The sequence below is a fragment of the Catharus ustulatus genome, chromosome 16 (assembly GCF_009819885.2).
Source record: "Catharus ustulatus isolate bCatUst1 chromosome 16, bCatUst1.pri.v2, whole genome shotgun sequence".
Lineage (NCBI taxonomy): Eukaryota > Metazoa > Chordata > Aves > Passeriformes > Turdidae > Catharus > Catharus ustulatus.
The window spans coordinates 14,297,515-14,325,072 of record NC_046236.1 but is presented as its reverse complement, the minus strand read 5'-3'; the positions used below and the strand labels follow the sequence as shown (position 1 = coordinate 14,325,072).

General features: G+C 62.5%; 1 protein-coding gene across 1 annotated transcript; it reads right to left on the bottom strand.

Annotated features, from left to right (window-relative positions):
* Nucleotides 1-132: 132 nt before the first annotated feature.
* On the bottom strand, nt 133-21,654 carry MYO15A (myosin XVA). The gene is made up of 63 exons (XM_042779786.1): nt 18,688-21,654; nt 17,842-17,924; nt 17,623-17,686; nt 17,408-17,517; nt 17,239-17,313; nt 16,967-17,057; nt 16,385-16,488; nt 15,863-15,926; nt 15,665-15,778; nt 15,345-15,506; nt 15,135-15,248; nt 14,984-15,042; nt 14,667-14,790; nt 14,490-14,585; nt 14,266-14,397; nt 13,899-14,024; nt 13,650-13,727; nt 13,136-13,290; nt 12,993-13,038; nt 12,757-12,881; nt 12,405-12,522; nt 11,743-11,918; nt 11,590-11,674; nt 11,279-11,332; nt 11,049-11,130; nt 10,835-10,965; nt 9,849-9,944; nt 9,524-9,759; nt 8,886-9,064; nt 8,701-8,773; nt 8,367-8,558; nt 8,144-8,238; nt 7,969-8,057; nt 7,763-7,889; nt 7,588-7,649; nt 7,400-7,463; nt 7,178-7,316; nt 6,949-7,039; nt 6,768-6,864; nt 6,443-6,564; nt 6,290-6,349; nt 6,038-6,113; nt 5,628-5,743; nt 5,427-5,545; nt 5,206-5,347; nt 4,870-4,981; nt 4,665-4,739; nt 4,075-4,280; nt 3,875-4,008; nt 3,743-3,797; nt 3,576-3,648; nt 3,272-3,345; nt 3,106-3,188; nt 2,808-2,938; nt 2,573-2,667; nt 2,201-2,278; nt 1,886-1,982; nt 1,638-1,798; nt 1,402-1,535; nt 1,167-1,300; nt 788-921; nt 453-593; nt 133-373 (listed from the first exon to the last, which is right to left on the bottom strand). Exons 1-63 carry the CDS (start codon nt 21,652-21,654, stop codon nt 272-274), a joined length of 9,729 nt encoding a protein of 3,242 aa, XP_042635720.1. The 3' UTR covers nt 133-271.
* Nucleotides 21,655-27,558: the final 5,904 nt, after the last annotated feature.

Genomic DNA, 27,558 nt, shown 5'->3' with positions numbered 1-27,558 from the left:
GAAACGGAGATCGGTGCGGGAAACTGAGGCACGGGAATAGGAAGTACATGGCGATTGATGGGGAATCAAGCACAGGGAGCAGCGTTCCCTCTGCAGCAGCGAGCGCAACACAAAACCACGGACACCGAGTCATGCCGGGCTCCCGGGCGTGTATAAAACCTCAGAAAAACAGTGGGTTGGTGACAGGGGGACAGTGGCCACTGGCCAAGCTGGGGACACCCCGTGGTCACTGCGCCCTGTGTCCCCCATGGGGTCCGAGGCCATGGCGGGCTCAGAGCAGGGTGATCTCGCTGGGCGGCAGCGTCTGCCTCTTCTCCCGAGCACCCAGCAGCCTCTCCATGTGCGCGGCCACCACACGGCACAGCTCCAGGCCCTGGAGAGGGACACACCGGTGGTCAGTGGCCGTGCCGCCCCTGTGAGACTCCCTGCCGATGTCCCCATGTCCCCAAGACCTGCTCCAGCTGCAGCTGGGTGATGCCCTGGGCCAGGAGGTCTCCCAGGGTGATCTCCACGTAGGGATAGCTGGATCCGGCCGTCGGCCGCTGCGTCCGCGTGCACTGGATCTCATTCAGCGAGAACTTGGCGATGAGTTCCTGGGACGGGGACAGAGGGGTGGCCAGTGTGCCCTGGGAACCCCTCCAAGGGGACCAGGAACCCCAGCTTGGTCCCTGCTTCTAGTGGAAGGTGTCCCTGCCCATAGCAAGGGGGTGGAACTGGATGAACTTTAAGGTTTGTTCCAGCCCGACCATTCCACGATTCCCTGTGTCCCACACAGCCCCACACTCACGTGGGTGTCCTTGCTGAGGAAGTTGAGGCCGTTCTGGTTGACGGCCAGGATACAGGGTGAAACGATGGCGTTGTTGCTGCAGCTCTGGATGTAGAAGAAGGACGAGCCGAACATGGGGTAGGCGCTCAGCAGCCCTGCAGGGCACAGGACGGGGGCTCAGTGGCCACTGCCACCCCCATCTGCCCAGTCCCCAGGGAAATGGGTGTCCCAAGTGGGACCTGGAAACAGCCTGGCCTGTCCTGCCAATCCCTCCTGCCCTCTGCAGGGACAAGAGCAGCATCCCATCCCCATCATCATCACCCTCCAGGCAGCATTACATCCTCATTAGCACCATGTCCCTGTGAATGTCACCTCCCTGTCCCCATGGCTGTCCCCTCACCCAGGAACTGTGCCCTGGCCTGGTGGGCGCTGAGTGCCTGGGCTTGCTGCACGTGCTGGGTCACCATCTGCAGCCACGACTGCGGCCTCAGCAGGCGGAAGAGCTGCGGAGGGACGTAGTCCTGCATCTCCCGCCTGTGGGGAACCCCAGGTCAGGACCACCGCTGGCCAGTGGGTCCCAAATCCCACGGGACAGCTGTTTCCCCCCGCTCCAGGTGCCCTGTCCCCTTCCGTACGCGGTGGGGAGGTGGTGGCGGTCCTTGGCTCGGTGCTGGAGGGCGGCCAGCTTGGCCACGTGTGGGAAGTGCTGCTCTCCCGACCTCGCCGGAGGCAGGACGGTGAACAGGCCCTTGAGGTAGTCAGGGAGCACCTGGTGGGGGGAAACAGAGCACAGGGACACGGCTTGGGGACAGGGCACGCTCTGAGGGAGGCAGGGAGGTGGCCCTGGGGGAGGCTGCTGGGGTGGCCCGACCTGGTTGTAGTGGACGGTGACATAGAGCTCGTTGTCGAACTTGAGGGGCTGGCTCCAGACCACGCGGCGGCACCAGAAGGTGTAGCTGGTGTCCCGGAGCTCTGTCTCAGCAGCCACATCCAGGACGTATTCCCGGCGGGTCAGTGGCCGCACGCTCTGCCCTGTGCCACCCAGGAGGCTGAGTGTCCCATGGCTGTCCCATCCTGTCTTGTCCTGTCCTGTCTGTCCCCTCCCTGCCAGCTCCTCACCTCTGTCGGTCACCACGAAGAGGATGTATTCCTCCAAAGCCTCTGGATTCTGCAGCCCCATCTCACAGCACAGCTCCTCGATGACATCCAGAGCCACCTGGGCACAGGGACAGATAGCTGGGACACTGCCACGTCCCCCTGCTGTGCTCTGGGCCACCAACTTTTGTCCTGCATCATCCTAGAGGTGATCTGCTTTTCCCAGAGGATGAAGTCCCACAGCAGGGACAGCTAAAGGGTGCAGCCCCCCATATGTGACCCTCTGAGGTGTCACCATAATCTTGGGGTGCACTGAGTCTCCTGTCCCCTCTGGCTCACCGAGCACGTCTTGATCTTGAGGTGCCTCTCGATGCCACCGGGCAGGAGGAAGAGTTGGCGCTTGGCGCTACGTCCAGCCTGCATGGAAGGACATGTTGGGGTGCAGGGGGGCCCTTCACAGAGCAGGAACCCCAAATCCTGCAGCTATCCCTAAGAATCATCCCGTTGGGATCATCCTGTCTCTTGCCCCTTTTGTCCAGCCCATTCCATGTCCACAGAGCTCATTCCCCGCTGGGATGAGAGGAGAGAGGGAGACCCAAGCCCACAGGGATAACCTGACCCTATGTGGGTAGTCAGAACTTCTGGGGCGGAATCTCAAGCTGACACCAGCCCTGTTCCACCCCACAGGCACCCAGGAGCCCCTGGCCTCACCACCATGGCCTTGAGCTCCATGCTGCTGGGGAAGAGGCTGCGGCCGCCGAACTGCAGAGTTTTCCTCAGGTTCTGCTCGCAGGCTTTGGCGATGCCTGCCAGGAGCAGGGACCGGGATGAAGGATGGGGCTGAGCTGCCATGCTGGCTCTGTTAGAGCTCCTCCTGAGCTCTGTGACACCCGGGGTGTCCTTCCCCACCATGCAGCCAGCACCCTGAGGTGGGCACTGCCCCTACCGTGGAAAGGCAGCTCCGGGTGCCTGCTGGCATCCTGCAGGAAGGCCACGAGGAAGGGCCGGAGCACCTCAGAGCATTTGTAGTAGGCAGCAAGGATGTAGAGCAGCCTCCAGCCCCTCTGGCAGCTGTCCCTGTGGAAACAGGGATCCCCTAAGCAGGGCCAGGATGCCCACAGTGGCACCCAGCACAGCCCTCTGCAAGGATGAGGTCCCCAGGTGTCCCTCTAGGCTGGAGCAGCTCAGGGACACAAATGTCCCAGTGCCAGCCTCTGCTGTCCCACGTGGGTGCAGGGACTCACGGCTTGGAGCTGGTGTTGTTGGTGATCTGCTTGATGATCTGGCAGTACACCTCATCCCTCAGGACATCATGCTCCGCACACAGCTGGGGGACAAGCACAGCTGCCACCTCTCTGCCACCCCCTGGCCAGGCCACCCCCAGGACTCACACCCCCGTGATGGATTTACCTTGAGGATGGTGCAGACGGTGTCCAGCTCTGTCTGTCCCCGCAGGGGGTGGTCACCCATGAACTTCATCACAGCTGGGGACAACAAAGCCACACGGTGACACAGCTCAGCATGTCCCTTCCCCAGGGACAATGGTCACGCTCTCCTGGGTGTGCACATCCTGGGCACACAGAGCAGTGGGACCAGAACTAAACTCCCCGAGGACACCCCCTCTGCCCATCCCAGTCCAGCCCCTCCCTCCTCCAAGGACAGGGCTGGGGATGGCTGAGGGACAGGGGGACAGGACACTCATGTCCCTGCCTACCTTGGAAAGCCTCAGCAGCCAGTTTGTTAAGGCCACCATCCACAAATTCAATGAGTGACTCCTGAATAGGAATCTGGGGAGAGAGGGCCAGCTCTGGGACCCTGCTGGGACCTCAAAGGGACCTGCAGGTGACAACAGGACAAGGGCACCCCAGCACTCCCCCATACCTTGGTGAACGTCAGCATCTCCAGCACACTTGGCACCTTCATCCCACGGGAGTCCCTGGCAGAGGGACAAGGGAGAGGTGGGCACAGGTGTCCCCACCATGGCACATCCCTGTCCCACTGCTGGACACTCACATGGTCCCACGTCGTGCCGCACGGAAATGCTGCTGGGCAAAGGCCAGCATGGGACAGGCCCCGGTGACATCCCTGAGCTGCTCCACACCATCTCCCTCCGGACCCTCCACAAAGGTGGCACTGGCTGGGGACACCTGCGGAGCAGGGCAGTGGGCACCGGGCACAGCCAGCACCGGGCACAGCCCAGGGCCAGGACCCACCTCGGTTTTCCTGTCCAGCTCCTGGGCAGCAGCAGTGGAGGCCACAGCCACAGCCACGGCTGCTGAAGCCGCCACTTTGCCCTGCTTGTCCCTGGGCTCCTCTTTCCTCTCCGCAGGCAAATGGACAAAGTCAGGCGCTGCCACCGGCTGGACGTACTCGGCAGGGAAGAGCCCTGACCTGCCATGGATGGCCCCAAACTTCCACCCTGTGCCAGACAGATGGTGGGGATGGCACTGGGCTGACCATGGGGTCACCCCTAAAATTGTCTGCCTGCTCCCTCCTGCCTCTGCACCTCCAGCCCTTTTCAGGGATCTGGGTCATGGGTTTTGGCTGGAAGCAGATGCAGTTTGGCATCACTCAAGGGAAAGGTACAGACCAGGGGCACAAAGCCTGTCACCTGAGGGACATGGGTGGCACCAGGGTGGGACCTGCAGGGGAGCATCTCCCTGCATCGGGTCAGTGCCAAAAAGTCCCCAAACCATCCTGCTGAGGGGTGACAGAGGCAGGACCCTGCCCTGTGCCCCAGACTCAGGAGGGGACACAGCTCAGAGCACATCAGGGACACACACGGGGACAGTGTGGAACCCACCAAAATCCTGCGTGTCTGTCTTCAGCTCCTCCAGGTACATCACCTTCTTGCGGACCACGCAGCCATAGTAGTGGTCTGCAGGGACACCATGGGGACATGGGGTGTCACAGGGTGCAAGGTAAGTGCACAGCCACCTCCAGAGCAGGGCAAGCCATCAGTCTGCTGCCCCTGTGTCCCCCATCAAAGGCATTTTGGCACACCCCACCTCTCTCAGGGTGCTCCAGTGACTGCAGGTGGATGATGTCCCCTTTGTGGAAGCTGAGCTGGCGCCTGTCCTCCGGGCTGTAGTTCCTCACAGCCACCACATACTGGGAGTCCTGGGCACAGGGGGTCTGGCACAGCCCATGCACGTAGGGACACCCACACCCCTCCCAGCACAGGGACTTCCAGCACCCGCAGCCTCAGGACCATTCTCCCAAATCCAGCTACAGTCCCATTCATAGGGTGCCCTTCTCTGCCCACCCCAGCCCCCCAAATACAGGCACAGGGGCAGGGTCTGACCCCCAGGACAAACCCACCCTGGCCCCAGGGCAGCCCCCACCTTCCTGAGCTCTGTGATGAAGTGGTCGACCATGACCTTGACCTGGGGGGCTTTGGGGGAGAAGAGGATGAGCTTCTCGCTGCGCAGGTTGAACTCCAGCATGTTCCTGGATGGGGTGGTCACGAAGAGCACGTCGGGGTAGCTGGGGCAGGGCAAGGGTAGGCTGAAACACCCGGTATCTGTGGCACCCACAGCACCCACCCCACCCTGGCCACCCCTACCTGTAGGAGCGCAGCACCCGCAGCTGCTCCCCGGGGACATTGGTGCCCTTCACCACCCGCAGCAGCTTGATGCCAGTGTGGGACACGGCCAGGATCTGCACACCCGTCCCCACGCTGCCCTGGGGGCCAGGACAGCATCTCAGCCAGGGGCACGGTGACACTGTGCCCCCCGTGCTGGCCTGCCCACAGCTGGACCCTCACCGTGGCAGGGAAGAGACGGGAGAAATAAACCTCGCAGCCATCCCGGGCTGCAGCAATGATCTCCCTCTTGACACTCTCCGTGGCCACGGGGCTGAAGGAGTCCAGCTTGTTTTCCGCTGTGGGGAGGGGGAAATACCTCCTGTGAGCATCCCCTCCCTGCAGAGGATGTGGGCAGAGTTCCAGGGAAAGCAGGGATGCTCATGCCCTTCCCATGTGTGTCCCCCAAGCAGCTGGCTGAGACCTGACACAACTTGTGATGTTGTGGAGCACTGAATTACAGGGGGGTGGTTGCTTTTGGAGGTAAAACTACCCAGGGTTAAGCAGAGCCAGTCCTGGCTTGGAGATAGCCAGGAGATGAGGACAGGCTGGGTGTGAGCCCCCAAGCAGGGAGCAGCGGGACACAGGGTTACCAAAGAGGGATTTCAGGCGGAGCCGCTCCTCCTGGCTGATCCGGATGCAGGTGTCAGACAGCACATCATTGAAAATCTGGGAAAGGGGGTGAGGAGCAGCAGGGTTGTGTGGGGAGGAGCAAAAAGCCCCCCAGCTCCAGCTTGCAACAGCCCCAGCTCCCGATGGCCACAGTGGGATGAGTAAATCATCACCCCACTGGGGAGTATCCCATGTCCCAGGGAACTCCAGGTGGGGCCAGATCAGTGCCTCACCTGCCGGAAGATGAGGTCGAGCAGCAGTGGGCTGTTGATGCTGTCCTTGGGGTAGAAAACCTGCCAGGAGATAGACCAGGGCTTGGTGTAAACTCCCTTATCCCGGTAGGACTTTGGCACCAGCCTGTCCCCAAGTGTCCCCATAATCTGCACCTCCTTCCGGATGAATATTTTCCAGGGCACGTTGTGGTAGGTGTAGAAGTCCTCGCTGCAGCTGCGGTGCAGCTGTGTCTGGACCTGCTGTGCCTCGGATGGGAGCTCCCGTGACACAAACACTGCAAAGGGACAGAAAGCCTTAAAATCCCTGGGGGGAACCACCAACAGCTGCCTCCACTGGGGAAACTGAGGAACGGGGAGCAGCTCTCTGGCTGAGCCACACACAGCAGTTATCCCACCAGGCATCAGCTGTGCCACTGGGAGGACAAAGTGCCTCGCTCCACTGTGGCCCCACCAGTGCCACAGCTCTGCCCAGCAATACCTGGGGGCCGTGTGGCTGCAGGACGTCCTGGGGGTGCTCGCGGCTGGTACCTGGCACTAGGCACCGGCTTCACCGCAGCCACCACCTCCTTGGGCCCCTGTGAGGCACGGAGGGGCTCGTGGTCAGTGCCAGTGACACCCCCAGCCCGGACAGGGGGACACGGGGGTGGCCACAGCCCTACCACAGCTGATGGCACCCTGGCTGCTGAGAGCTGCTCCTTCAGGATCTGCATGGCTTCCTCATGGGGGTCCAGCTTCTTCCCAAAGAGCTTGCTGCCAAGATAGCATCCGACATCACCTGAACCCCAGCATCAGCTGCACCCCATCATCCCCTACAGCCCAGCATCAGGACCAGCACATGCAGCCCCAGGCAGGAGAAGCCCGAGGCTTGGCTGGGGGCCCGGGGTGTACCTGTGGGGCTGGGAGCCGCGCGGGGCTGGCTGGCACTGCCGGATGATGTTGCGGATGTCGTGCGTGGGCCGCGGGAAATGCTCTGAGTTGAGCCGGGAATGCCGCACTGGCTCTCCCGGCCACCGACTGGCCACGGCTGCTGCGGAGCCAAACACACGATCAGGGGCCCTGGCTCAGTGCCACCAGCCCCTGTGGCCACCCCATTGCACCGGGACCCCTTACCGGCTTTCTGTGAGTAGGGCCGGGGGTGGGGGACATGGGCTGGTGTCCCCTCTGCCACTCTGCCCTGCAAGGGACACGATGCTATCAACAGCTGGCATCTCCAGCTGCTCCCACCCCCAGGGGCTGCCCCAGAGAGGAGCCCTGGAGCAGAGAAGGGGCTCAACCCCTCCCGGCCCCATGGCACTGACCGAGGGTCCGGGTGGCTGCTTGACATCTGCCCGGTGCTGTGGGGATGTGTCTGGCTCCGTGCCTGTGACAGCAAAGAGGAAAGCTCAGTCAGAGCTGTGGGCATGCTCCCCACACCAGGGATCAGACAGGGAAACTGAGGCAGGGAGCTGGCTGGGGATGTACTCAGGCGCTCACCCCTCGGCTGACGTGTCTCTGCAGCCACGGGAGGTTCGCTCTGGTTGGCATCAGTGCCACTGTTCCCCCCTCCCACTCCACCTCCTCCCTTCAGCCTCTGTGAGAGGATGGATGGCTTCTCCAGCTCCTGGGGGACAGGGGTCAGGGCACAGTGGCCAAGCCAGCTGCACCCCAAAATGCCTCGGGCAGGGGGACACCCCTCTCACCCCATTGCCGTAGGAGAGCACGGGGTCAAAGAGACTGTCCAGGTACCGGTCCAGACCCTTCTGGCTGCGTTGCTCCCCAAATTCCCCATCTGTGAGTGGCAAGGCATGAACCACTGGCATGGCAGGGCTTTGTCACAATGCTGGGGGACAGGAGTTGAGGGGAATGATGCCCTACCATGGGAGTGATATGCCTCCATCGAGGGCAGTGTGGGAGCTTTCACAGCTGGGGGAGGAGGCACTTCATCCAAATCAAATCCGTGTCCCAGCACCCTGCAGAGAGGGAGGATGCACTCACTGAGCACCCACTGGGTGCCAGGATTCCCCTCAGGAGCCCACCCATCCCTGCCAGCACCCATCCAGCCCCACAGTGGGGCACCCGTCCCTGCCCGGGTACCTACGGCCGGCTGTCCCTGCTGTGGCTCTCGCTCCCATCCCACGCGATGAGGAAGCAGGATTTCTGTCTGGGGAAGCCTCGCAGCAGCTCCAGGTCAGAGACAAGGTCCAGGACATAGTCGTGTCCAGCCAGCTCAGCCCACTGTGCACCCGCCTTCATAGCCACGGTCCAGCCACGCCAGCCCTCTGCCAGCCCTCTGCAACAACCAGACACTGGGCATGGGCACAGCCTCCACAGGGACACCCCGCCCGTGAGCTGGGCGTTCGGGTTCCCAGATCCTGGGGACACCAAACACAGCCCCAGGTGACACCATGACCCACTGGGTACCCACCACATACCTGAGCTTCAGGACATCCCCTGCCAGGTCCTCGCCTGTGCTCCAGGAGTGGATGGGGCAGGAGAATTGGTCACCTGGGGAGGGACAGGCAGTGAGCGGGTGCCACCAGTCTCTGCTGCCCCTGGATGTGGTCACACTGGGACCGACCCTGGCCAGCACCGTGCCCCAGCACCACGCTGCCCTCACCGTTGAAGCAGTGCAGGTCGAGGGCCATGCTGGCCTGCTGCCGGTTCGCCGTCCACTCCAGCAGCGAGGGAGGGAAGGTGCGGGCGGCGGCGGCGCCCAGCTCGGAGCGAGCCATGGCGTGCATCAGCTTGCGCTGGCACACCGGCTTGTAGCCAGCGAAGGCGTAGTCAGACACAAACCTGTGGGCAAGGGAGGATGCTGCAGGAGGGATGTGGGCAGGATCATGTGTGCCAGGCTGGGATTAAGAGCACCCTTGGAGGGATCTTGGCAGCACCCTGGGCATATGTGCCAGGCTGGCCCAAGGCATCTTGGAGGGATCTCAGAGCATCTCTAGTGGGACTTGGCCGGTATCCCTGGGCACATGTGCCAGGCTGGCCCTGGGGAGCCTAAAGGGACATGGGCACATATGCCAGCTTGTCCAGAGGGATCCTAAAGGGACCTAAGAGCACTCCCAACAGGACCTGGCCATGTGTGCCAGGCTGTCCCAAGCAATCATGGAGGAGCCAGCTGGGGCCTAGGCAGAATCCTGAGCCACAGGTGCCAGGAAAGCCCTGAAAAGCCCCAGCAGTGCTCCCAGGCATGAACACCAGTCCATTCCTCACCCCCATTCCCCGTCCCAGAGCCCATCCCCAGCTCACTTGAGCAGGTACTTGTCGAAGGCGGCGGACGGGGGGAAGGCGCTGAGGCAGGCGGCCAGCAGCAGCCAGCCCCGCTCCTCGTTGTTGACGTTGGTGTTCCGCCACACCTGGTTGGCAGCTTGTGCCAGGAGCTCGTCCCGCAGCCCTGGCACCGACAGCCCCTTCTGCACGATGTAGTTGCCAAAGAGGGTCTCCTGCGGGCCGCCCAGCCCTGGGTCCCCCATGAACCGCAGGATCTGCCACAGGGACAGCCAGGTCCTCCCTCTGACCCGGGCACAGAGCGGGCAGGGGGCTGTGGTGGCGGATCCTGTGCCATCCCACCTACCAGCTGGAAGAGGCTGAGAGCCTCGTGGCACAGCTCCTCATCCAGCCGGGTGAGGGGGGCTTTCAGTGGGGCCGTCAGCATCCCAAATGCCGGTTCCTGCGGTGACACCCGCACCCATGGCTACCTGGGGACAGCCTCAGGCCGCGAGGGGCTGGCCCCATGGTGCTGAGCATGGTGTTGGTGCTGGGTGGAGTCTGTGGGGCTGCCAAAGGGTGAAGGATGGGGCCAGCAGCCTCCTGGGAGTGGGGCAGGGAGGGGCTCAGGCTGTGCTGGCAGCACCAGAGGTGGGTGGTGAGGCCCTGGCACACATTGCCCAGAAAAGCTGTGGCTGCCCCATCCTTGGAAACGTTCAAGGCCAGGTTGGACAGGGCTTGGAGCAACCTGGTCTAGTGGAAAAGTGTCCCTGCCCTCATGGCAGGGGGTGGAACAGATTGGTCCTTAAGTCCCTCCCAACCCAAACCATTCAGTGGTTCTATGCCAACACCTTGGCAAGGCTGAGAGCCTTATCCAGCCCCGGTGCTGTCATTCAGGATGCCGGGGACTGGGAAACACAGGGCAAAAACGGGGATGAGGAAGAGGAATGGGGCAAAGTGACCGTGGGTGGGGCCGGGGTCCCGGGAGCAAAGCGACCTGGTCTCCCGCCCCAGCGTTCCGGATCCGCCCCGCGTCGGGCGTCCAGGAGGGCTCAGCGGGTCTCTCTCCGATAACCTCAGCAGGGTCCCCCCGGCCTCTGGAGACGACAGGAACCCACGGGGAGGGAGGGAGGTGGCAGCCAGCTCCCCACAGCACCACAGCCACCCCGGATCCAGCCTCTCTTGCTACCCGTGGTGTCCCCAGGGTGGGAGCCGGGGCAGAGCCCAGTGGGACAATGCGAGAAACCACCACGGGGGACCCTGAACCTCACTGCTCCACCATGACCGGGGTGCCAGGGACTCCCCAAAAGCTGCCTGCCCGTCGGGAAAAGCTCTCCGCGGCGCCCACCTTACCTGGAAGTGGCCCCGCACGTACTTGGCCATGGGGTAGTCGTTGATGTCGAGCGGGAGGGTGAGCTGGGGGTCGGGCTGCAGCGCCGGCGGCGGCACCAGCACCACGCAGCCGGCATTCACCTCCCGAGCGGCTGCGGCACAGCGGGAAGATACGGCACGGCCGTCGGGGGGGACACGAGGGGCTGGGAGCGATGGTGGTGCGGGACCCGCTCACCTGCAGCCGCCTCCAGCAGCCCCATCAGCTCGGCCGGGATCTCCAGGTGGGTGACATCCACCACCTCCCTGCGCGTCAGCTCCTGCCGCCGCAGCACAGGGATGCTGTGTGCTGATCCCTGCCCCAGCACCCTCGGGTGCCGCGGCCAGGAGCGCAGCGATGAGCAGGGCTGAGGGCACAGCAGCACGGGCTGCACAGGCATCACACCTGTGCTCCCACCACATCTTTACCTGCTTCATCCTCTCCTTCTCCGCCTCGGCCCGACGGCGAGCATCCTCCTTCCTCTGCAAGCAGAGCACCATGCTGAGTCTCACCGGAGGAAGGGTTACCCTGAGGCATCACAGCTCCCTGGGTTGACATTGACCCTTCCCCAATATCAGCACGGTTTTCACCCCAAAAATGGGTGGGACACGGAGGAGGTGACAGGGTGGGCTCACGGTGTGGACATGCCACTGTGTCCTCTTCAGACCCACCACTGACCATGCAGCACGGTGGCAGCGTGTCCCCTGGACCCCCTGGGACGTGACAGCCCCCAGCTCACCTTGAGGTACCTCCGGCGGTTCACGTAGATGTGCACCAGCGACCTGAACTTGATGAGCGTGTGCCTCATGCGCCGGTACCTCTGCCTGCAGGAGAGCACCCGTCACCCTCTGCCACCCACCAGAGCCCCCCCGCCACCCCCAGGGACCCCCACCTGGCCAGGTACCCCCGCGCCCGGCTCTGCAGGAGGACGATCTTGCGGCGCAGGGAGCGGAATCGCCGCTTGATGAAGAAGGTGCGAGCGTAGCGCTGCAGCGTGAGCGCGGCCAGGTGATGGGCACGGCACCGCTTGCTCTCCAGCGCCTGGTACAGCTGCTCCTTCAGGAAGAGCTGGGGGCAGGGGTGAGGCCATGAGCTCCCTGCCTTGGGTTTTAGCTTTTATATTTTTCAGAATCTCTACTGCTTAGTGTGTAACTCTGAAACTTCTTATTAGGTGTTAGTAAGTTCTTTTCACGGGGTAATTGGACAAAACAATTCCTTTCTAGCTAGAGAATCAAGGATAACTGGTACCCAAAAAGCATAAACAATGGTGAGGGAAAGAGGAAAGCCAGGGGGTTGAGACTTCATAGCCTGGTTGGATAATTGACCCCAATATGTAGATATGTAGATGAACCAAAACCTAGAAAAGTGTAAAACTCATGACTGGGATCCATCTGGGATTTAATTTGGGCTCTTGCAGTGCCCAAACTGTATCCTTTCAACAAATACCTATTTTATTCCTTTTGCTCTGTCTAGTCTCTGGAAAGGTCAGCCTTTCCAGGCAGCACCACCACTCCCAGGGCATCACCAGAACCGAGCCCCCTCCCGGGACAGTACCTTGGTGACACCAACGTAGTACATGCTGGGGTTAACGGGGCAGAGGCTCCTCAGCATCTCCACACAGTTGGCTCCATTGGGAATGACATTGGACCACATATCAACGAGGCAGCGATACCTGGGTGAGCCCATGACACTGTCACCACACAGGAGCCCGCTGGGACAGCAGCACAGACCCTCCCCGTGGTGACAAACACTGCACCTGGAGATGCAGCTTCTCCCAGGGCTGTGTGGGAACATGAGATGTTCCCAGCTCCCAGTGTGGGGGAACACCAGCCCAAATGCTGCCCCCAAAACACCCACAGACTGTGGTCTCCCCTCGCTGGGAGGGCAGTGCCCAGCCCCCAGGCACCTGTCGATGAAGACGAGGAAGGGGATGCGGATGGGGTAGCCCTCCTTGCGGATGCGGATGGTCTCCAGGATCCCTGAGTACCGCAGCTGGGTCCTCACCACGTCAGCCTCAAAGAGCCCTGGCTCCTGGGGTGGGGATGAGGAGAAGCATCAGTGACTGCATGGGCAAACCCCCACCTCCCTGTGCCCACGACACTCCAGGTGCCAGCAGGGCAGGTGGCACAGCCCCGCTCTCACCTTCTTGTTGTTGGGTTTGATGCAGCGCACAAAGAAGGGGTTGCACCTGTGACAGAGAGACCCTGTCAGCCACAGGGAACAGGGGGCAAAGCCAGCCCAGCCACCTCGGGCTCAGGTCCAGCTCCCACCCTGCCCACCCTGACCTCTCCATCCTCTCCACCAGCTCCAGAAGTGACTGCTGGAACCGTGCAGCCACGGTGGGAGCCTTGTAGCGCCGTGTCCTGGTGCTGCTCCTCCTGAGGAGGCTCCTCTGCCGGGCCAGCACCTGGGCGTGGCCGAAGAAGAGGTTGGCCACCACCTTGGGGAGACAGGAAAGGTGAGAGAAGAGGGTGCCCAGGATGGTGCAGCTCTCCCAAATCTTCTTCACAGCACAGCCCACTCCTGAGCGAGTTGCATCCCCTAATTGTGGCCAGATTGCCTGGATGGGGATGAGGATATGGATAACACAAAGCACAGGAGCAGCCCATGTGCCTGTTTGTGTCAAATGCTTGAGGGGTCAAAGCCCAGAGGATCCCTTGGGTAGAGCCAGAGGCATCCTCTGCTTCTGCTCCCCCTGGCTTCACTGGCCGTGGGGACACAATTGGTGACATGGGAAGGGATGTATGGAAGGGGGCTGTTGATGCCCAGTGTCAGAGCCAGCCCCAGGCAGGGCCCTACCTTGGTCCTGCTGCTGAGGAACAGGTCCAGCACATCCTGACGGACCTGATCATAGTTTTTATCCAAAAACTTGTGAACCTGGCAAATAGCAAAACCTCATGGTGAGGAGCCTAGCGGGATGACAGGGTGAGGCAAGGAGCTCCAGGACCCCTGCTAGACCTGCAGAGATGCATTTCTCTCCTTGGTGCAGGATTAACCTGCTCTTTAACCCACCCTAACATCCCTGCTGGACATCCCAACCTCACACACCTGGTAGGTCACCTTCCCTGCATAGTGCTTGATGGTGAACTCGGGCAGAGGCATCTTCGGCTTCGTGTACAGCGGGTTTGTCCCGTGGTGGTAGTGACACTTCTGGAGGAATGTGTGGTCAGTGGCCTGGGAAGGGACACAGGAGTGACACAGGTCAGGCTATTCAGCACCAAGTTGGAGCTAGATGATCTCCAAGGTCCTTTCCAACCCAAACCATTCTGTGGTTCCATGATGGTTCTGACTCTTTGGGCTTATCCAGCCTGGAGGAACCCAGGGGGGTTTCCAAGGTTGTCCAGGACAGCTCAGAAGAGCAGCCCTGGGCCACGGTGATTCCCCAGGTGCACCTCATCACTGGGCAGCCCCTCACCTGGGGGAAGCAGCTCTGGTCATCCAGGATCCGGAGGATGCCGTAGGGTTTTTGGGAGATGAGGTCAATGCAGGGCAGGTTGTCGCTGAAGGGGATCTCCTTCCACTCGATCTGCTCCCGGATATACTCCTCCTGCAGCGTGGGCACCAGGTCAGCCCTGTGCCCCCGGCCCCACAGCAGAGCCCAGCACTGGGGCAGAGCCCAGCACTGCCCACCAGCCCCACCTGCTCCTCCTGGAACACAATCCTGTTGAAGAAGAACTGCAGGTACTCATTGGCGTAGTTGATGCACAGCTGCTCAAAGCTGTTGAAGGTGAGGTCCTGCGAGAAGGAAGATCCATGGAGCCTGTGAGGATGGAGCTGGGATTGAGCCAGGATGGAGGTGGGATGAATCCTGCTCACCTCGAAGCCGTAGATGTCCAGGATGGCGATGGAGAGGGCCTCCTGGCGCGGGTACACCAGCTTGTTGATGCGGTCCGTGAGCCAGCTGAAGAGCAGGGAGTAGAGGGTCTTGGCAATGGCATCCCTGGGAGGGGAGAGAGAAGTGCTGGAGCTCTGGAGTGGCACCAGTGTACTCCACTGCCACAGTGGATCAGTTTTTATCACCACAGAGTCTAATCCACACTGAGGGACCTGATCATCCCCTTTCCCTGCTGGCATTTCTCTTCCCACACCGTCCCACACACACACCCTCTACAGTGCAGCCCCCTGCCCTCTACCTGGCATCCACAGCGCTTTCAACAGTCAGAGGGGTAAAAATCTTCTCCCGCTGCGTTTCCTGGTTGGGAAATGCCATGATGGAGTTTCAGCAACATCAGATGCGGTCCTTAGCGAATAGAGACCCCTCCCAGCCTGTCCCCCTGCACTCACCGTCACCTTGAAGGTGATGGCTTTCTGCAGGCCCTCGGGGGACACCTGCAGCAGCTCAGCCACCGTCCGGATCTCCGTGGCACTCACCACCATGGCCACCTCCTGGCAGTCGGTCTGCAGCACACAGCGATGCCGTGGGATGTGGGCATCCCCCAGTGGCCGCATCCCAAATCACGCCCAAGGAGCGCAGCTCGGCTCCCCGCGGGGTACCTCGTATTTCTCGAAGTAGACGTTGCCCAGGTGGAGGACGGAGGAGAGGATGCGGAAGATGCTGTTCTGCTCGTCCACGCTGAAGTTCAGCACCTCCATGGTGTTGAGCAGCCGGCGGAAATCCTCAGCGTCGTCCTTGCCGGGAATCTCGCAGTTCCCACCCTGGCACAGCCCCCTCAGTCCATCAGTGATCCCAGGGTGGGCTCAGCACTCAGCATGGGGGGGTCACCCTGCCCTGAGCATCCTCCTCATCCACACATTGAGGACTCAGGAACCCACCAGCCCCCCGAAAATAAGGCCAGGGAGCAGGGACACTCTACCTGGTTCAGGTAGTAGTAGGTCTCGGCGCCCTGCAGGCAGTACCGCTGCCGCTGCTGGGACGGCAGCCCTGCCAGCATCTCGTAGAAGATGTGGTAGTTGCGCTCACTCTGGGCCTGGAGAGCAGAGGATAGAGCTGAGGAGGGGGTGGCAGAGGGGGCAGAGTGGGAGGCAGAGCCCAGGACCCCCTCAGCACACACCTGGAAGACCACGCGGGACTTCTCCAGCAGGTACTGCGAGGTTATGGCACCGCAGATCAAACCGCTGCAGGGGTGAGAGAGGGCATCTGGCTGGAAACCTCGGTGCTGTGGCCCCCCAATGCACCCACCCATGCCCCAATGCCCCCCAACAAAATGGGGGGTCAGTGCTGCTCCCCCAGTGCCCCCCTCCAGGGATGAGTGGGCAGAGGGGTCTGCACCTGGCTCGAGTGTTGTACCCTGGGGTGATTTTGGGCACCCCCCCATCAGGATCAGTGGGGCTGAGAGAGGATGGGATGGGATATGAGGACAGGAATGGGGACTGGGAATGGGCAAGGTGCCAGCCAGGTCACAACATCCCTACCCCAGGGACTGCCACCTGTCCTCAGGTGTCATCACCTTTCCACCACCAGGTTTGTCCCAAAAACATCCCCATGTGTCCTCCCAGGGCCAAGGGGCTGGGTTGGGCAGTAGGGGATATAGGGTGGGAGCAGCCACACACAGGTATTACTCAGCATTACTTACTCCTCCAGAAAGATTTCCACAAATTTCCCAAACCTGCTGGAATTGTCATTCCTCACGGTTTTGGCGTTGCCGAAGGATTCCAGCAAAGGGGTCGCCTCCAGGATCTGTTGTGGTGATGGGGAGAGCTGGGGGGATCAGCTTGGGCACCCAGCACACCATGGGGTGTCCCCAAGGCTAGGGCACCCCTTTGTCACTCTGCCACCCTCCCTGCCACCCCATGATCCATGCAGACACCCGTGGGTGCACAAATTTGAGGTGTGCACCACAGCCATGTTAAATGAAGATGTGAGAGAGCACAAAGACTCCATTCGTGTGCATGCACTGATTTCCTGCTGTCCCTCCCGCCTTTCCCCTGCAGCTGGGGTGCCATGGCCAAGATGCCATCACGATTCTCTGTCCCCCTGAACCATCCCAGCCCATGTGTCCCCTCCGTACCTCGATCTGCCGTGGTCCAGGCGGAAGCGTTGGGACAAGGAGAGAGCAGCAGAGCCGTGAAGAGGGATGGAAGAGAGCACTTGGGAGGGAAGGGAGAAGAGGATGGGGACATGGGGACTCAGGGATGTCGCCAGGGCAGCACCCTACCTGTGGGGCAGTGCTGCGTTTCTGGCTGACGGCTGCCAGGTAGCTCAGGATCAGCTTGGTGGCTTCAGTCTTCCCTGAGCCACTCTCCCCACTGAAACACAGAGTGGGGGCATGGCTGGGCCCATCACCGGCCAAGCAAGGGGTGCCCACCCCAAATGTCCCCAAATCCCCATCAGCACCATCCCCAGGCTGGTGGCAGCGACCCAGCAATTAGGGTGGTGTTGATTAGGGGCCACCCGAGGGGGCTGTGCGTGGGGACAGCCATGTCCCACCTGATGACGATACACTGGTTGTGTTTGGCATCCATCACTTTGGAGTAGGCGACGTTCGCGATGGCAAAGAGGTGCCTGGGGTGGGGAGAAGCAGGGGGGGTGTGGTGCCACCCGGGGATGGAAGCTGGGAGTGACCCCACGGGGCGTTTGGGGACAGCGTGGTACTCACGGCGGGTTTTCACCCAGGGCTCTGCCTTCGTACTGCTGCACCTGCTCCTTCCCGTAGATGTTGTAGAGCCGGTACGGGTTCACCGACACCAGGATGCTGCCGATGTAGGTCTGCCAGAGAGAGAGGTGTGGGGCTGTGAGCCCTCAGAGGGTGATGATTCCCCAAAGATCCCTCACCTGCAGTCTTTGGGGGAGGCTGTGTCCCCCTAAGCTTACGTAGACGAGCTGGCGCTCGAACCGCGTCCGGAGGTTGTTCAGCACTGCAGCCTCCTGGAGGTCCCTGGCATGGAGCAGAGGCTGAATTAGGGGGTGACAGAGGGACAAGGGAGTGTCTGCTGTCCCCACAGTGACCCCAGCATTTCCAGGCCCAGGAGGCTGAAGCAGAGCCCATGTTGGGATGAGATGGGGTGGGGTAGCAGGGTCAGGGACACTCACTCCAGCTGGGTCATGTCCTCCAGCCCATCCTCCTCCTGGGGCTCCTGGTACCGCACGATGGGCAAGCTGCACAGTGACTGCATCTGCAAGGATGGAGCGACCATCACGGCAGGGATGGATGTGCCAACACCCTCAGATGTCCCACCCTGTCACCACCACCACCCCAAAACCATCTGCAATCCCAAACCACAGGACACACACTCAGCCATGGCAGGAACCCCAAGAAAACACCCCACAGCCCCAAAACAAAAAAGAGCACTGTGCAGTAGGTGACAGCAGCAGTGCTGCAGCACAGAAATGTGAGGCCACCCAAGGCCACCTTGGGGCCTGTCCCAGGAAAACCTGGTCCTGAGAATCCTGGTCCTGCTTCCCGTGGGCATCACCTTCAGTGGAGGTGATGGAGGGGGCTGAGGCTGCTCCCCCCGGCCACGTGCAGGGTGACGCAGGACAGGTGTCACACAGGAGCGTGTGCTGGCGCCCGGCCAGGCAGTGGGCAGGAAAGCGGACACCCCGCCGGGTCACCGTGCCACCTGCACCTGTCCCCGCCGGATCGGGTCTCTCCATTTCCATACGCCAGAATCAAGTGTCCCCAGAGGGGCCGCTCGTGGGGGGGACACACAACAGGTGATGATCCCCTCCTCCAGTCTGCTCCCCACGGGAGGACCCCCGCCAGCACCCAGACCACCCACAGCCATTTACCCTCCATCCTGTGCGCGCTGCAACCCCTCTGCACCCGTGCTCGGGAGAGCCACCAGGCACCTTAACTCTCCACCCTGTCCCGTGTCCCTCCAGCTGCCAGCTCAGCCCCGGCTCCATCCCCCCGAGGGGGCTCCCCGCGGGTGTTACCTTGCTGCGCCAGGGCTGCTTGCTGCCCAGGTAGCGGTCAGCCCAGGGGTGCCTGTCCCGCCAGCCCCCCGCGGGCGGGCGCTGGCACAGGTATCGGGCGATGTCGGCTCCCCACTGGCCCGCCCACCGCCGGCCGCGCTGGGTGGGCTGCTGGGGGAGACCCTGCTCGCTTGTCCAGGTGTCGGGCATCTCCCGCACCCGCACGACGTGCTGCGTGGACCAGTGCTGCTTGTACATGCGGGATGCGCGCCGGAAGGAGCCCAACCTCTGCACCTGCGGCGTCACCACCGCGTAGCGCCCCGCGCCCTCCTCCCCGGCCGCCCCGTCACCCTCGATGGGCTCCGCCAGCCCCGGGGGACGAGCGCCGTGGCGAGGGAGGACCGGGGAGCCGGGGGCTCGCCCGTGGGGCGGGGGGAAAGCTGCACGACGGGGCGGTGAGGGGCTCCGGTTGCCACGTGGGTTGGAGGGGAGGATGGGGCGCCCGACGTCGGCCCAGCCCCGGCGGCCCGGGGGTGGGCTCGGAGACCTGCGGGTGCTCCCGTCCCGCCGGGATGGGCGCCGGGGCAAGGAGGGCGAGCGAGTGGAGGGATGGCGGGTGGGTGGTGAGGAGGAGGGGGATTTGGTGGAGCCTATGCTCTTTACTAGCAGCGAAGCAAGGGACTGAGCCACGGAGCGCCCCTTGGAGAGGCTGCGGCCCCCCGCTTCAGCAGATGGCCTCGGTGGTGGGGAGTGCGGGGCCATCCCGGCAAGGGGCTGCCCGATGCGCTGGATGAAACTTTTGGGGGTGCTGGGAGCGGAGCTGGGCGGAGGGGGCACCCCGGCGGGTCCCCGTGGGGAGCCCTGCCAGGGGGGCAGCTCCTCATCCCACGAGGGGCCGAGGCGGCGGCTGCCGGGGCGGGACGATGGTCCCAGGAAGGGGGACCTCTGCAGCGGCTTCACCGCCTTGGTGGGGGGCTCGGGAAGCCGGGGCCAGGCCTGGGGGAGCGGCAGCCCGGGGGGGCTGCTCCGGCGCGATGACAAAGATCTCCCCACCGCGGGTCCCCCCAGGCGCCTTCCCCCCGGCCCCGGTGAGCGGGGAGCGACCGGCGGCGGGGCGGGGGGCTCGGGACCGAAGCGCCGGAGGCTGGCACCGAGGGACGGGGATCGCCGTGGCCCCTCGCCCCTCGTGCTGCCGGGGCGCGGACGGACGGGCGGTGGCGATGGGGAGCGCCCGGGGTTGGCGAAGGGGTTACGGAGCGACGGCGGGCGCGCAGCCCCCGGCTCCCGGGGAGGGGGCTGCCCCCAGGGTGGGGAAGGGTCCCGGTCCCCCAAACCGGCGCTCTCCATCCCCGCCTGCCTGCGGCTGGAGCGCCTGTAGGAGAGCTGGGGGGTGCGGGGTCCCCGAAATCCCCCGGCACCTCGCGGTGGGCGGCTGGGAGGAATGGAGAGGGATCGCTGGAGGAACTGCCCCAGAGGGCTCCCGCACGCCCGCGCTGGCGAAACCCGGCGTGCCGGGGATGCGGCGGGGCCGGGGGCTGCCGGGGGCGGCGGCGGCTCGTACTCGTCGTAGTCGTCCTCGTCACGGGCGGCGGGCAGGTGGGGGGACGGCGGGAGGGGCACGTCCAGGCGGTCCGTGCCGAAAAGCTTGACCTGGGGTCGGGGAAAGAGCCTGAATTTCCTGTTGAGGGAGAGCTTGGAGGAGAGAGTCTCCCGCATGCCCCGAAGCGAGGAGGCGCTCAGGATGGAAAAGGGATACTCCTTCTCCTCTTCCTCCTCTTCTTCCCACTCCTCGGGCTCCTCGCCCTCAGCGATCTCCTCCAGGCCCAGGGCATAGGGGTTGCAGGAGGATTGGGCGTGCGGCGCCCACCCGCCCTCGCTGTACTGGATGCGATGCTCGGGGTACTCACCCCCAGGGTACCCCCCGGCAAAAGGCTCCCCAAAGTCCTCGTAGGGGTCCCCCCTGTAGCCAAAGGGCCCCGCTGCCTCCTCACCGTACTCCGGGTCGCTGCCGTACGGATCGTACAGGAGGGGAGACCCACCGCCAAACTGCCCCTCATCCTCGAGCTCTGAGTAGCCGTAGGGGTGCCCTGGCTGGTCTCCATCCTCCCAAAATCCCCCGTAGGAGTCATACTCTTCATCAGTCTCATAGCCAGGGTAGTCAGAGTAGGGGGCCGGTACCTCGTCCTCAAAGCCATACCCTGCTGGGTAGCCTGGGTTCTGCACGTAGCCTTCCTCCTCCTCGGAGTAGTTGTGCTGGGGGCCATAGACTCCATCCTCCTCCCTGCTGTAGCCACGCCACCGGCCATAGCCTCCGTCCTCCTCAGCATAGCCACGGTGGGAGCCGTATCCTCCATCTTCCTCCTTGGGGCGACTGTACGAGGGCCCATAGGCTCCATCTTCCTTCCTGGCATAGCCACGGCGGGAGCCATAGGCCCCATCCTCTTTGCCGTAGCCTCGCTGGCGGCCAAAGGCTCTGTTCTCCTCCTCGGCCCAACCGTAGCGCGGCATCGGTGGCACCGGCGGCTCCGCGGCCCCGCGCTGGGAGCGTCTCTGGGAGCGCCGCTGTGAGCGCCGCCGGGATGGGCGCCTCACCATGCTGCCCTGCCGCGAAGTGCCGGGCGCCGACACCCCGACACCGCCAGGGATCCGCTTCATGTTGGCCCGGTGCCTGAGGATCTCATCTTCCGCGGGGAACGGCAGCTTCTTGGCACCGATACGGGACAGCCAGGCCGTGTCAGTCGCCCGGCTGCCTCCCACCAGCCGCCCGCGCCGGGACAGCACCTTCCTGGCCAGCCAGCCCGTGGCTGCGGCCGCCTTGCTCAGCACCTGTGCCCGGGGTTTGAATTTCCTTTCCGGGTGCCGGCGGAAGAGCGACGCGCTGTGCTCGGGGTCCTGCCCGCCCCGCAGCAGCACGAAGGATGGCTTCGATGGTGGCTCCTTCTTGGCCTCCTCCTTCCTCTTCTTCCCCACTTCCTTGAAGCGCATCATCAGGTTGGAGGTGGACTTGAGCACCGCTCTGTTCTTCTTCTTCTTCCTCTTCTTGGTGCTGTGCTTGTTCAGCCCCCAGAAGAAGCGGGAGGTGTTCTTGAACTGCCCCTTCTTGGGCCGACGCAAGCCCAGGTTCTTGAAGCCCATGAAGAGCCTCGAGGTGCTGCGGAGGCTCCGCTTTGCCCGGGCCTTCGGAGCCGCTGCCGCCTCCTCCTCGACCGGGCTGGCTTCCACAGGTTCTTTGGGCTGGCCCTTGGCCTCTGCACCCTTGGCCCCTTTCTTCTTCTTGTCGAGTGCCAGCCCCATCACCAGCTTGGAGGTCCCCTTTATGTTCTTCTTGGTTGTTGCAGCATCGCTGTCACCCTCCTCTTCCTCCGTCTCCTGCTGCACCTTCTTCCCAAGGCCCAGTTTCTTTGCCACTCCTGCCTTGGGCAATCCCTTCTTCTCTTTCCCCTTCCCCTTCCCCTTCTTGGGCTCTTCTGCAGCCACCTCCTCCTCCTTTTTCTCCTTTTCCTCCTCCTTTTCCTCCTGCTTTTCCTCCTTTTCCTCCTCCTTTTCCTCCTTTTCTTCCTTTTGCTCCTCCACCACCTCCGTCTCGCTCTCCTCTGCCTTCAGCAGCTCTGCATCCGAAGCATCCTCCGACTCGTTGGGATCCTCCTTCTTGCCCTTCTTGCCATCCTTCCCTTTCCCTTTGCCCGCCTTCCCTTTGCCTTCCCCCTTCTTGCCGGCCATCCTGGCAGCGGCAGGCGCTCATGCTCCGGCCCCAGCGGGGCCCTGGGAGATGATGCCCTGTGCCGGCAGGAGCCTGCTCCCGGCTCCCGACCCCGCCGCCTGCCCCGGCTGGCTGTTTACCTGTGCCCGGGTTTGGCGAGGCACATGCCCGTGCGTGGTTCCCCCGCTTGGCATGGCGCTGGGGCGGTGGGAGCGGCCCGGGGCAGCCCGGCGGAGCTGCTCCTGCCTCCCGCGCACCCCGCGAGTCGGCAGCGCGGTGCCGGTGCCTGGGATCCGGCTGTAACCCAACCGCCAGCTCACGGAGCCATGAATAATGTAAGGGATGCACCACGCCAGCCTTGAGACTTTTCCGAAGGAGCAGGGAAGGGATCCTGGTGCTGGGAGCATCCCCCCAGGGGGACTCTGCAGGGGAAGCACTGTTTCCCCAAAACGGGACCCTGCCACCTCCCCAAGATTCAGGGCTTCCTCTGCCCCTCCCTGAGGAATCAGCCTCTTCCTCCGGTCAGCACGGAGACGGATGAAGCCCAGAGGGCGGCACTGAGAGAGGTGAGAATTCTGCAGAGCCCAAGGCAGCAGTGGGAACAGCCCTAAGGGGAGCGACGCAAGGACGGGACCCAACACCAGACCAAATTCCACAGCCCTGCCGGGAAGCAGTGAGGAGCCCAGAGCCCGCAGGGGCACTCCTTATGCCATGCCGGGTGGCAGGTACGTGCAGGGTGCCACACTTGCCCACACACAGCTGGCGAGAGGGGCTGCATGTGCCACACGTGTGACCCGTGGCGGTGCCAGCAGCGTGCTTGCACACACACGTGCCCAGGCGCAGGGTGACCACATCAAATGTTAATGCCAGGCCTGGATTCCTGCGGCTGCAGCTCATCAAAGTTTAAGTAGCAGCAGTGGGAACTCGGCGTCCCACATGGATCACCTGCAGGCAGCAGTGGGGCTGGTGTGGGCAGGGGCAGCACCCGCTGCACTCCCTTATGGGGGATGTGTTTGGGGAGGCAGAAACATCCAGCTGTGCAGCAGCTGGAAGAATCAAAGAACCAGCAGCAGCTGCTGGACTGAAACCACTGGTTTCAGGATAAGAAGAGCCCAAAGCTGGCATCTCTGTGTTGTCCCCAATCTTGTCCCTCCCTGCCACATCTACAGCAGAGGGGCATCCACCATGATCCCATGGCTTTGCCCACTCTGCATTAATTTCTGGGACTGACACATCCTGATCTGCACTGATGGAGGCAGCTCTGGAGTGCAGGGTGGGCAGAGGGGGATGAGAGGCACCTGGCAGGCATCAGGAGAGGGTCTATGACAGAGACACAGGATCAGCAGCAGCCTTACCTGGCACTGTCACAGTCCATGCACAGGTCTGCCACGGCCACTGAGGCTGACAGAGCCTGCCCTGCCAGGGGCCCTGCCCCACACCACCACCCCACCCCTCCTCCTGGCACGGGCACACAGAGCCTGGGCACCACGATGTGGCAGGGAAACACCTCAGACACGGACACAGCCCTTCTGTCTCTGCTGGCAGAGAGCAAAGGGGTAGCTGGCTGGTACCCCTGCAGCCCACCACTTATGCAGTCCTTGCCACCACCCCACAGTCCCCACCTCTGTCCCCCCAGGCAGGCAGTGGCCCTGGCAGTGCTCTCAGCACCCTGGGTGCTGACACAGCTCCCGTGCTGTTGCCATGGCTGTGCCCGTGGTGCCTCCCTGCCCATGACAAGGCCTCTCCAAGAGGGAGAATGAAGGGAGAGAGAGGGGCTTCATCCTGCACAGATGCTGCCTTCCATGGTCTCAGCCTCCAAAAACCCTCTCTCCTTACATCCTGGGCACAGGGTTCACCTGCCTTTGGCATGGCAGAGCTGGCCAAGAAGCTTTTGTGCCCAGGTACAGTGGGATGGAAACAAATGCCGGGGGTCAGAGGGGTACCCACACTCGGTGGCTGTTTCCAGGGTGTCTGAGCACGGCTGCATCCAGCCCACAGGAGGACTCTGGGTGCCAAACCTGGCAGTGAGAGGTCTCTGCAATGAGTACCAAGGCTCTGGTAGAAGATACCCAGAGCATCCTTTGGTCAGGTCAGTCCTGACTGTCTCCGGCCACGTGGGGGAAGCAGGGAAAGCCACCTCACCCCAGGGACACTGCCCGGAGCAGCCCCGGCCCCAGTGCCGCAGCCTGCGGCTGTTCCATGGCTGGATGCAGGGAGGGGATGGAGCCTTTGGCCTCAGGGTTCACCCGCCCCAGCCCGGCAGGACGCGCGGCTGCCCAGGACTGTACCTTCGGAGTGCCGGCACCGGCGGGCAGAGCTCCAGAGGCAGCAGCTCCACGGCTCCCGGCAGGTCTGCGGTCACCAGCCGGCCCCGGCTCCGCTTACAGCCTGTTTCCAATTACAGCCGGAGCAGGGCTCCGTGCCACCACACCACACCACAGCACAGCACAGCACGCCGGCCCGGTCCTGCCGTGCCTCCCGGGATGCTCCGGAGCCAGCCCAGGCACGTCCCGGCTGCGGCAGCACCTCTCACCACGTCCCTTTCCCTGTCTTCAGTTCTGCGTCATAGCACATCCACTTCCAAACACCTGTGAGCAGGTGAGGAAGCCCGGCCACAGCTCTTATCACAGCTGCAGGGATGCTGGGAGCATAGGGATAAGCTGGAGCTTCCAGCAACGTGACAATGGCACAATCCTCCAAGTCCCCGAGGCACAGTGGGGCCTTTCCTTGCTCCCCCAAGCACCCACCACCCCCCTGACCCGGCTAATTTCCACCCTCTCCAGTTCCTGCCTCCAAAATGAGGATGGGGACCCAGCACATGAGCAATACGTGGCAATCCCTGCCTGCCAGCTGCTGCCTGCTCCCCACCAGGGAGGTGTTATGGAAGGAGATAGCCGGAGCAGATGCTGGAAGCACAGACCAGCTGGGCACGATGCTGGCGTGCACCCAGGAATACGCTGGCTGGCAGCCCTGGAGCCAGGTCACAGCCCTGTGCCATCACCTCAGTCCCAAAGCCAAACGCAGGAGCTTTCCTGGGGCAAAACAGCCCTGAGGTAAAAGGAATGTGGGGAAGAGTGATAGGAAATACGGAGTATTCCCTCCAGGGAAAGAGGGAGTGTTCAGAGGAGACTGCTCTGCTGTGGAGGGCAGTGGGAATGTGGAGAAGGTGGGAATGTGGAGAAGGTGGGAAGGCAGAAGGTGGGAAGATAAGGGAGGATAAGGACAGCAAGCAGACAGGCAGGGACAGGCAGAGGTGAGGGGACACCACAAACCTTGCCCAGGAGAACCTCAACAGCAGCATTCACTTAAAATCCACCGTCACACACAAAGGTCCCATCCCAGCAAAGCCACTGTGAGCCCACGGGAGGTGCCACCCAGCTGGGGCACCCACAGCACTCACCGGGGGTAGCCAGGTGCCCTGCATGGCGTGGGCTGGCCCGGTGCTCTGCCCGTGCCGTGCTCTCCCCGCTCCCCGCCGGGACCATCCCTCCCCTGGCAGCTGCGGGACCCGATGCATATTTGATGACTGCTATTATTCTCATCTCCACCCATGAGCAGAGGCATGGGAGCTGATCTTCCCTCACAGCCCTGGGGAGCAGCAGGGAGGGAGGGGCTGGGGGGGTGAGGGTCCCCTCCTCCCGTGGTCCCTGTCCCTTGCATCCCTGGTGACACAGCTGGACTGTCCCACATCCCTCCTGGGATATAAATAAGCCTCAGTGTAGCCCAGATGTGAACAGCTGGAAAATGGCCCTGACCCATTCTGGCCCCCAAACCAATGGAAGTTTAGAAGAAATTACAGAACACGGCAGTGAGGAACAAATGCACCTCCTCACAAAGCTGGGCTGGGATCAGCTGCAGAGGCTCTGGCAGGGATCTAGACACCCACTATCCCAAAAATACCAGAGCCCCTGCCTTCACAACACTCCACTCTCCCAATTCCAGCGCTGGGCTCCTGCATCCCACCAAACTGGGGACCATTTTCCTGCAGTGATGGAGCCCCATGCAGAGGCAGAGAGAGCATCCTGCTGCAGCACCCGAGCCGGGAAAACCTCCGCTTCCTTCTCCTCCAGGCAGGCACGTCCCAGCCGTAATGCGGTGGGTATTTATTATGCTGATTCCTCAGAACGCGAGGGCTTAACTGCAAATTACAATCAATAGCCCCAATCCCCTCGGGGCAGGTTCATCATTTAGCAGGCGCAACCAGAGGAATTCAAAACTATTTGCCAGCCATAAATCCTCCTCCCCGCAGCCTCCCCAGCCGGCTCCGCGCCACTCGCGATGGCTGCTTGGGGTGACCCTTGTCAGCATTTGAGACAATTAAGCTGTCACTGCGGATCGTGACTCTTATATACGGCCCTGAGCAGCACTTTGAGATGTCACCGTGATGGGGTGAGGGGAGCTGGCTGAGGCGAGCCCGCCGCAGCAACCATCTCCCATTGAATTAAATGAATGTATTTGGAGGCAGAGTCACTCTTTATTACCTTGGAAACGATTCCTGACTAAATTAAATTATAAGAGGAGTGTTCAGCCAATCAAACCTGCTTGATTGCCTGGAACAGGCATTTTAAACAGAGCACGCCTCTAGGCAGGCGCTGGTTGCAGAGGGGGATGGAGGGTGGCTGATGGGCTGTGGGGATGCTGATCTAAGCCTGCTCCACACCTGGAGTGCTGCACGGCTCTGCTCAGGCAGGGGAAGGCCCCAGGGAGGGGGCAGGATGAGCACAGACCCCTGGGGACAGCAGGAATGAGCCTGGAGGCAGCTGGAAGAGTAAAGGGAAGGGCAGGAGCACAGAGCAGCAGCAGGGCAGAGCTCTCTGAGCAGTATCCAGCCAAGGCTTTCCTCCTACAGCAGGGAAATGTAGGGTACTCCTACCTGCACCCTACCCTCCTGGAGAGCCCTTCTCCCAACACACAAGGAGATTCTGGTCTCATTTCCCTTCAGCAGCTCCCCAGTGAGGGGCTCTGGTCAATGCATAAAATCCCAGAATGGTTTGGGTTGGATGGGAGCTCACAGCTCATCTTGTTCCATTCTCTGCCATGGGTAGGACACCTTCCACTATCCCTGATCTGGGACACTTTAAGGATGAGGCAGTCACAGCTTCTGGGCAGCCTGTGCCAGAGTCTCACCACCCTCACAGGAAGAATTTCCTCCTAACACCTCATCTCTATTTCCCTTTTCAGCTTAAAACCAT

Coding starts and splice junctions, on each gene's coding strand:
- MYO15A (XM_042779786.1), bottom strand. CDS start 21,654: ATGATGCGCTTCAAGGAAGTGGGGAAGAAGAGGAAGGAGGAGGCCAAG. Junction 17,314..17,407: donor GCCCTGGGTGAAAACCCGCC/GTGAGTACCACG, acceptor TCCCCACCCCAG/GCACCTCTTTGCCATCGCGA. Junction 2,279..2,572: donor TGGAGCTCAAGGCCATGGTG/GTGAGGCCAGGG, acceptor CCTTCCATGCAG/GCTGGACGTAGCGCCAAGCG.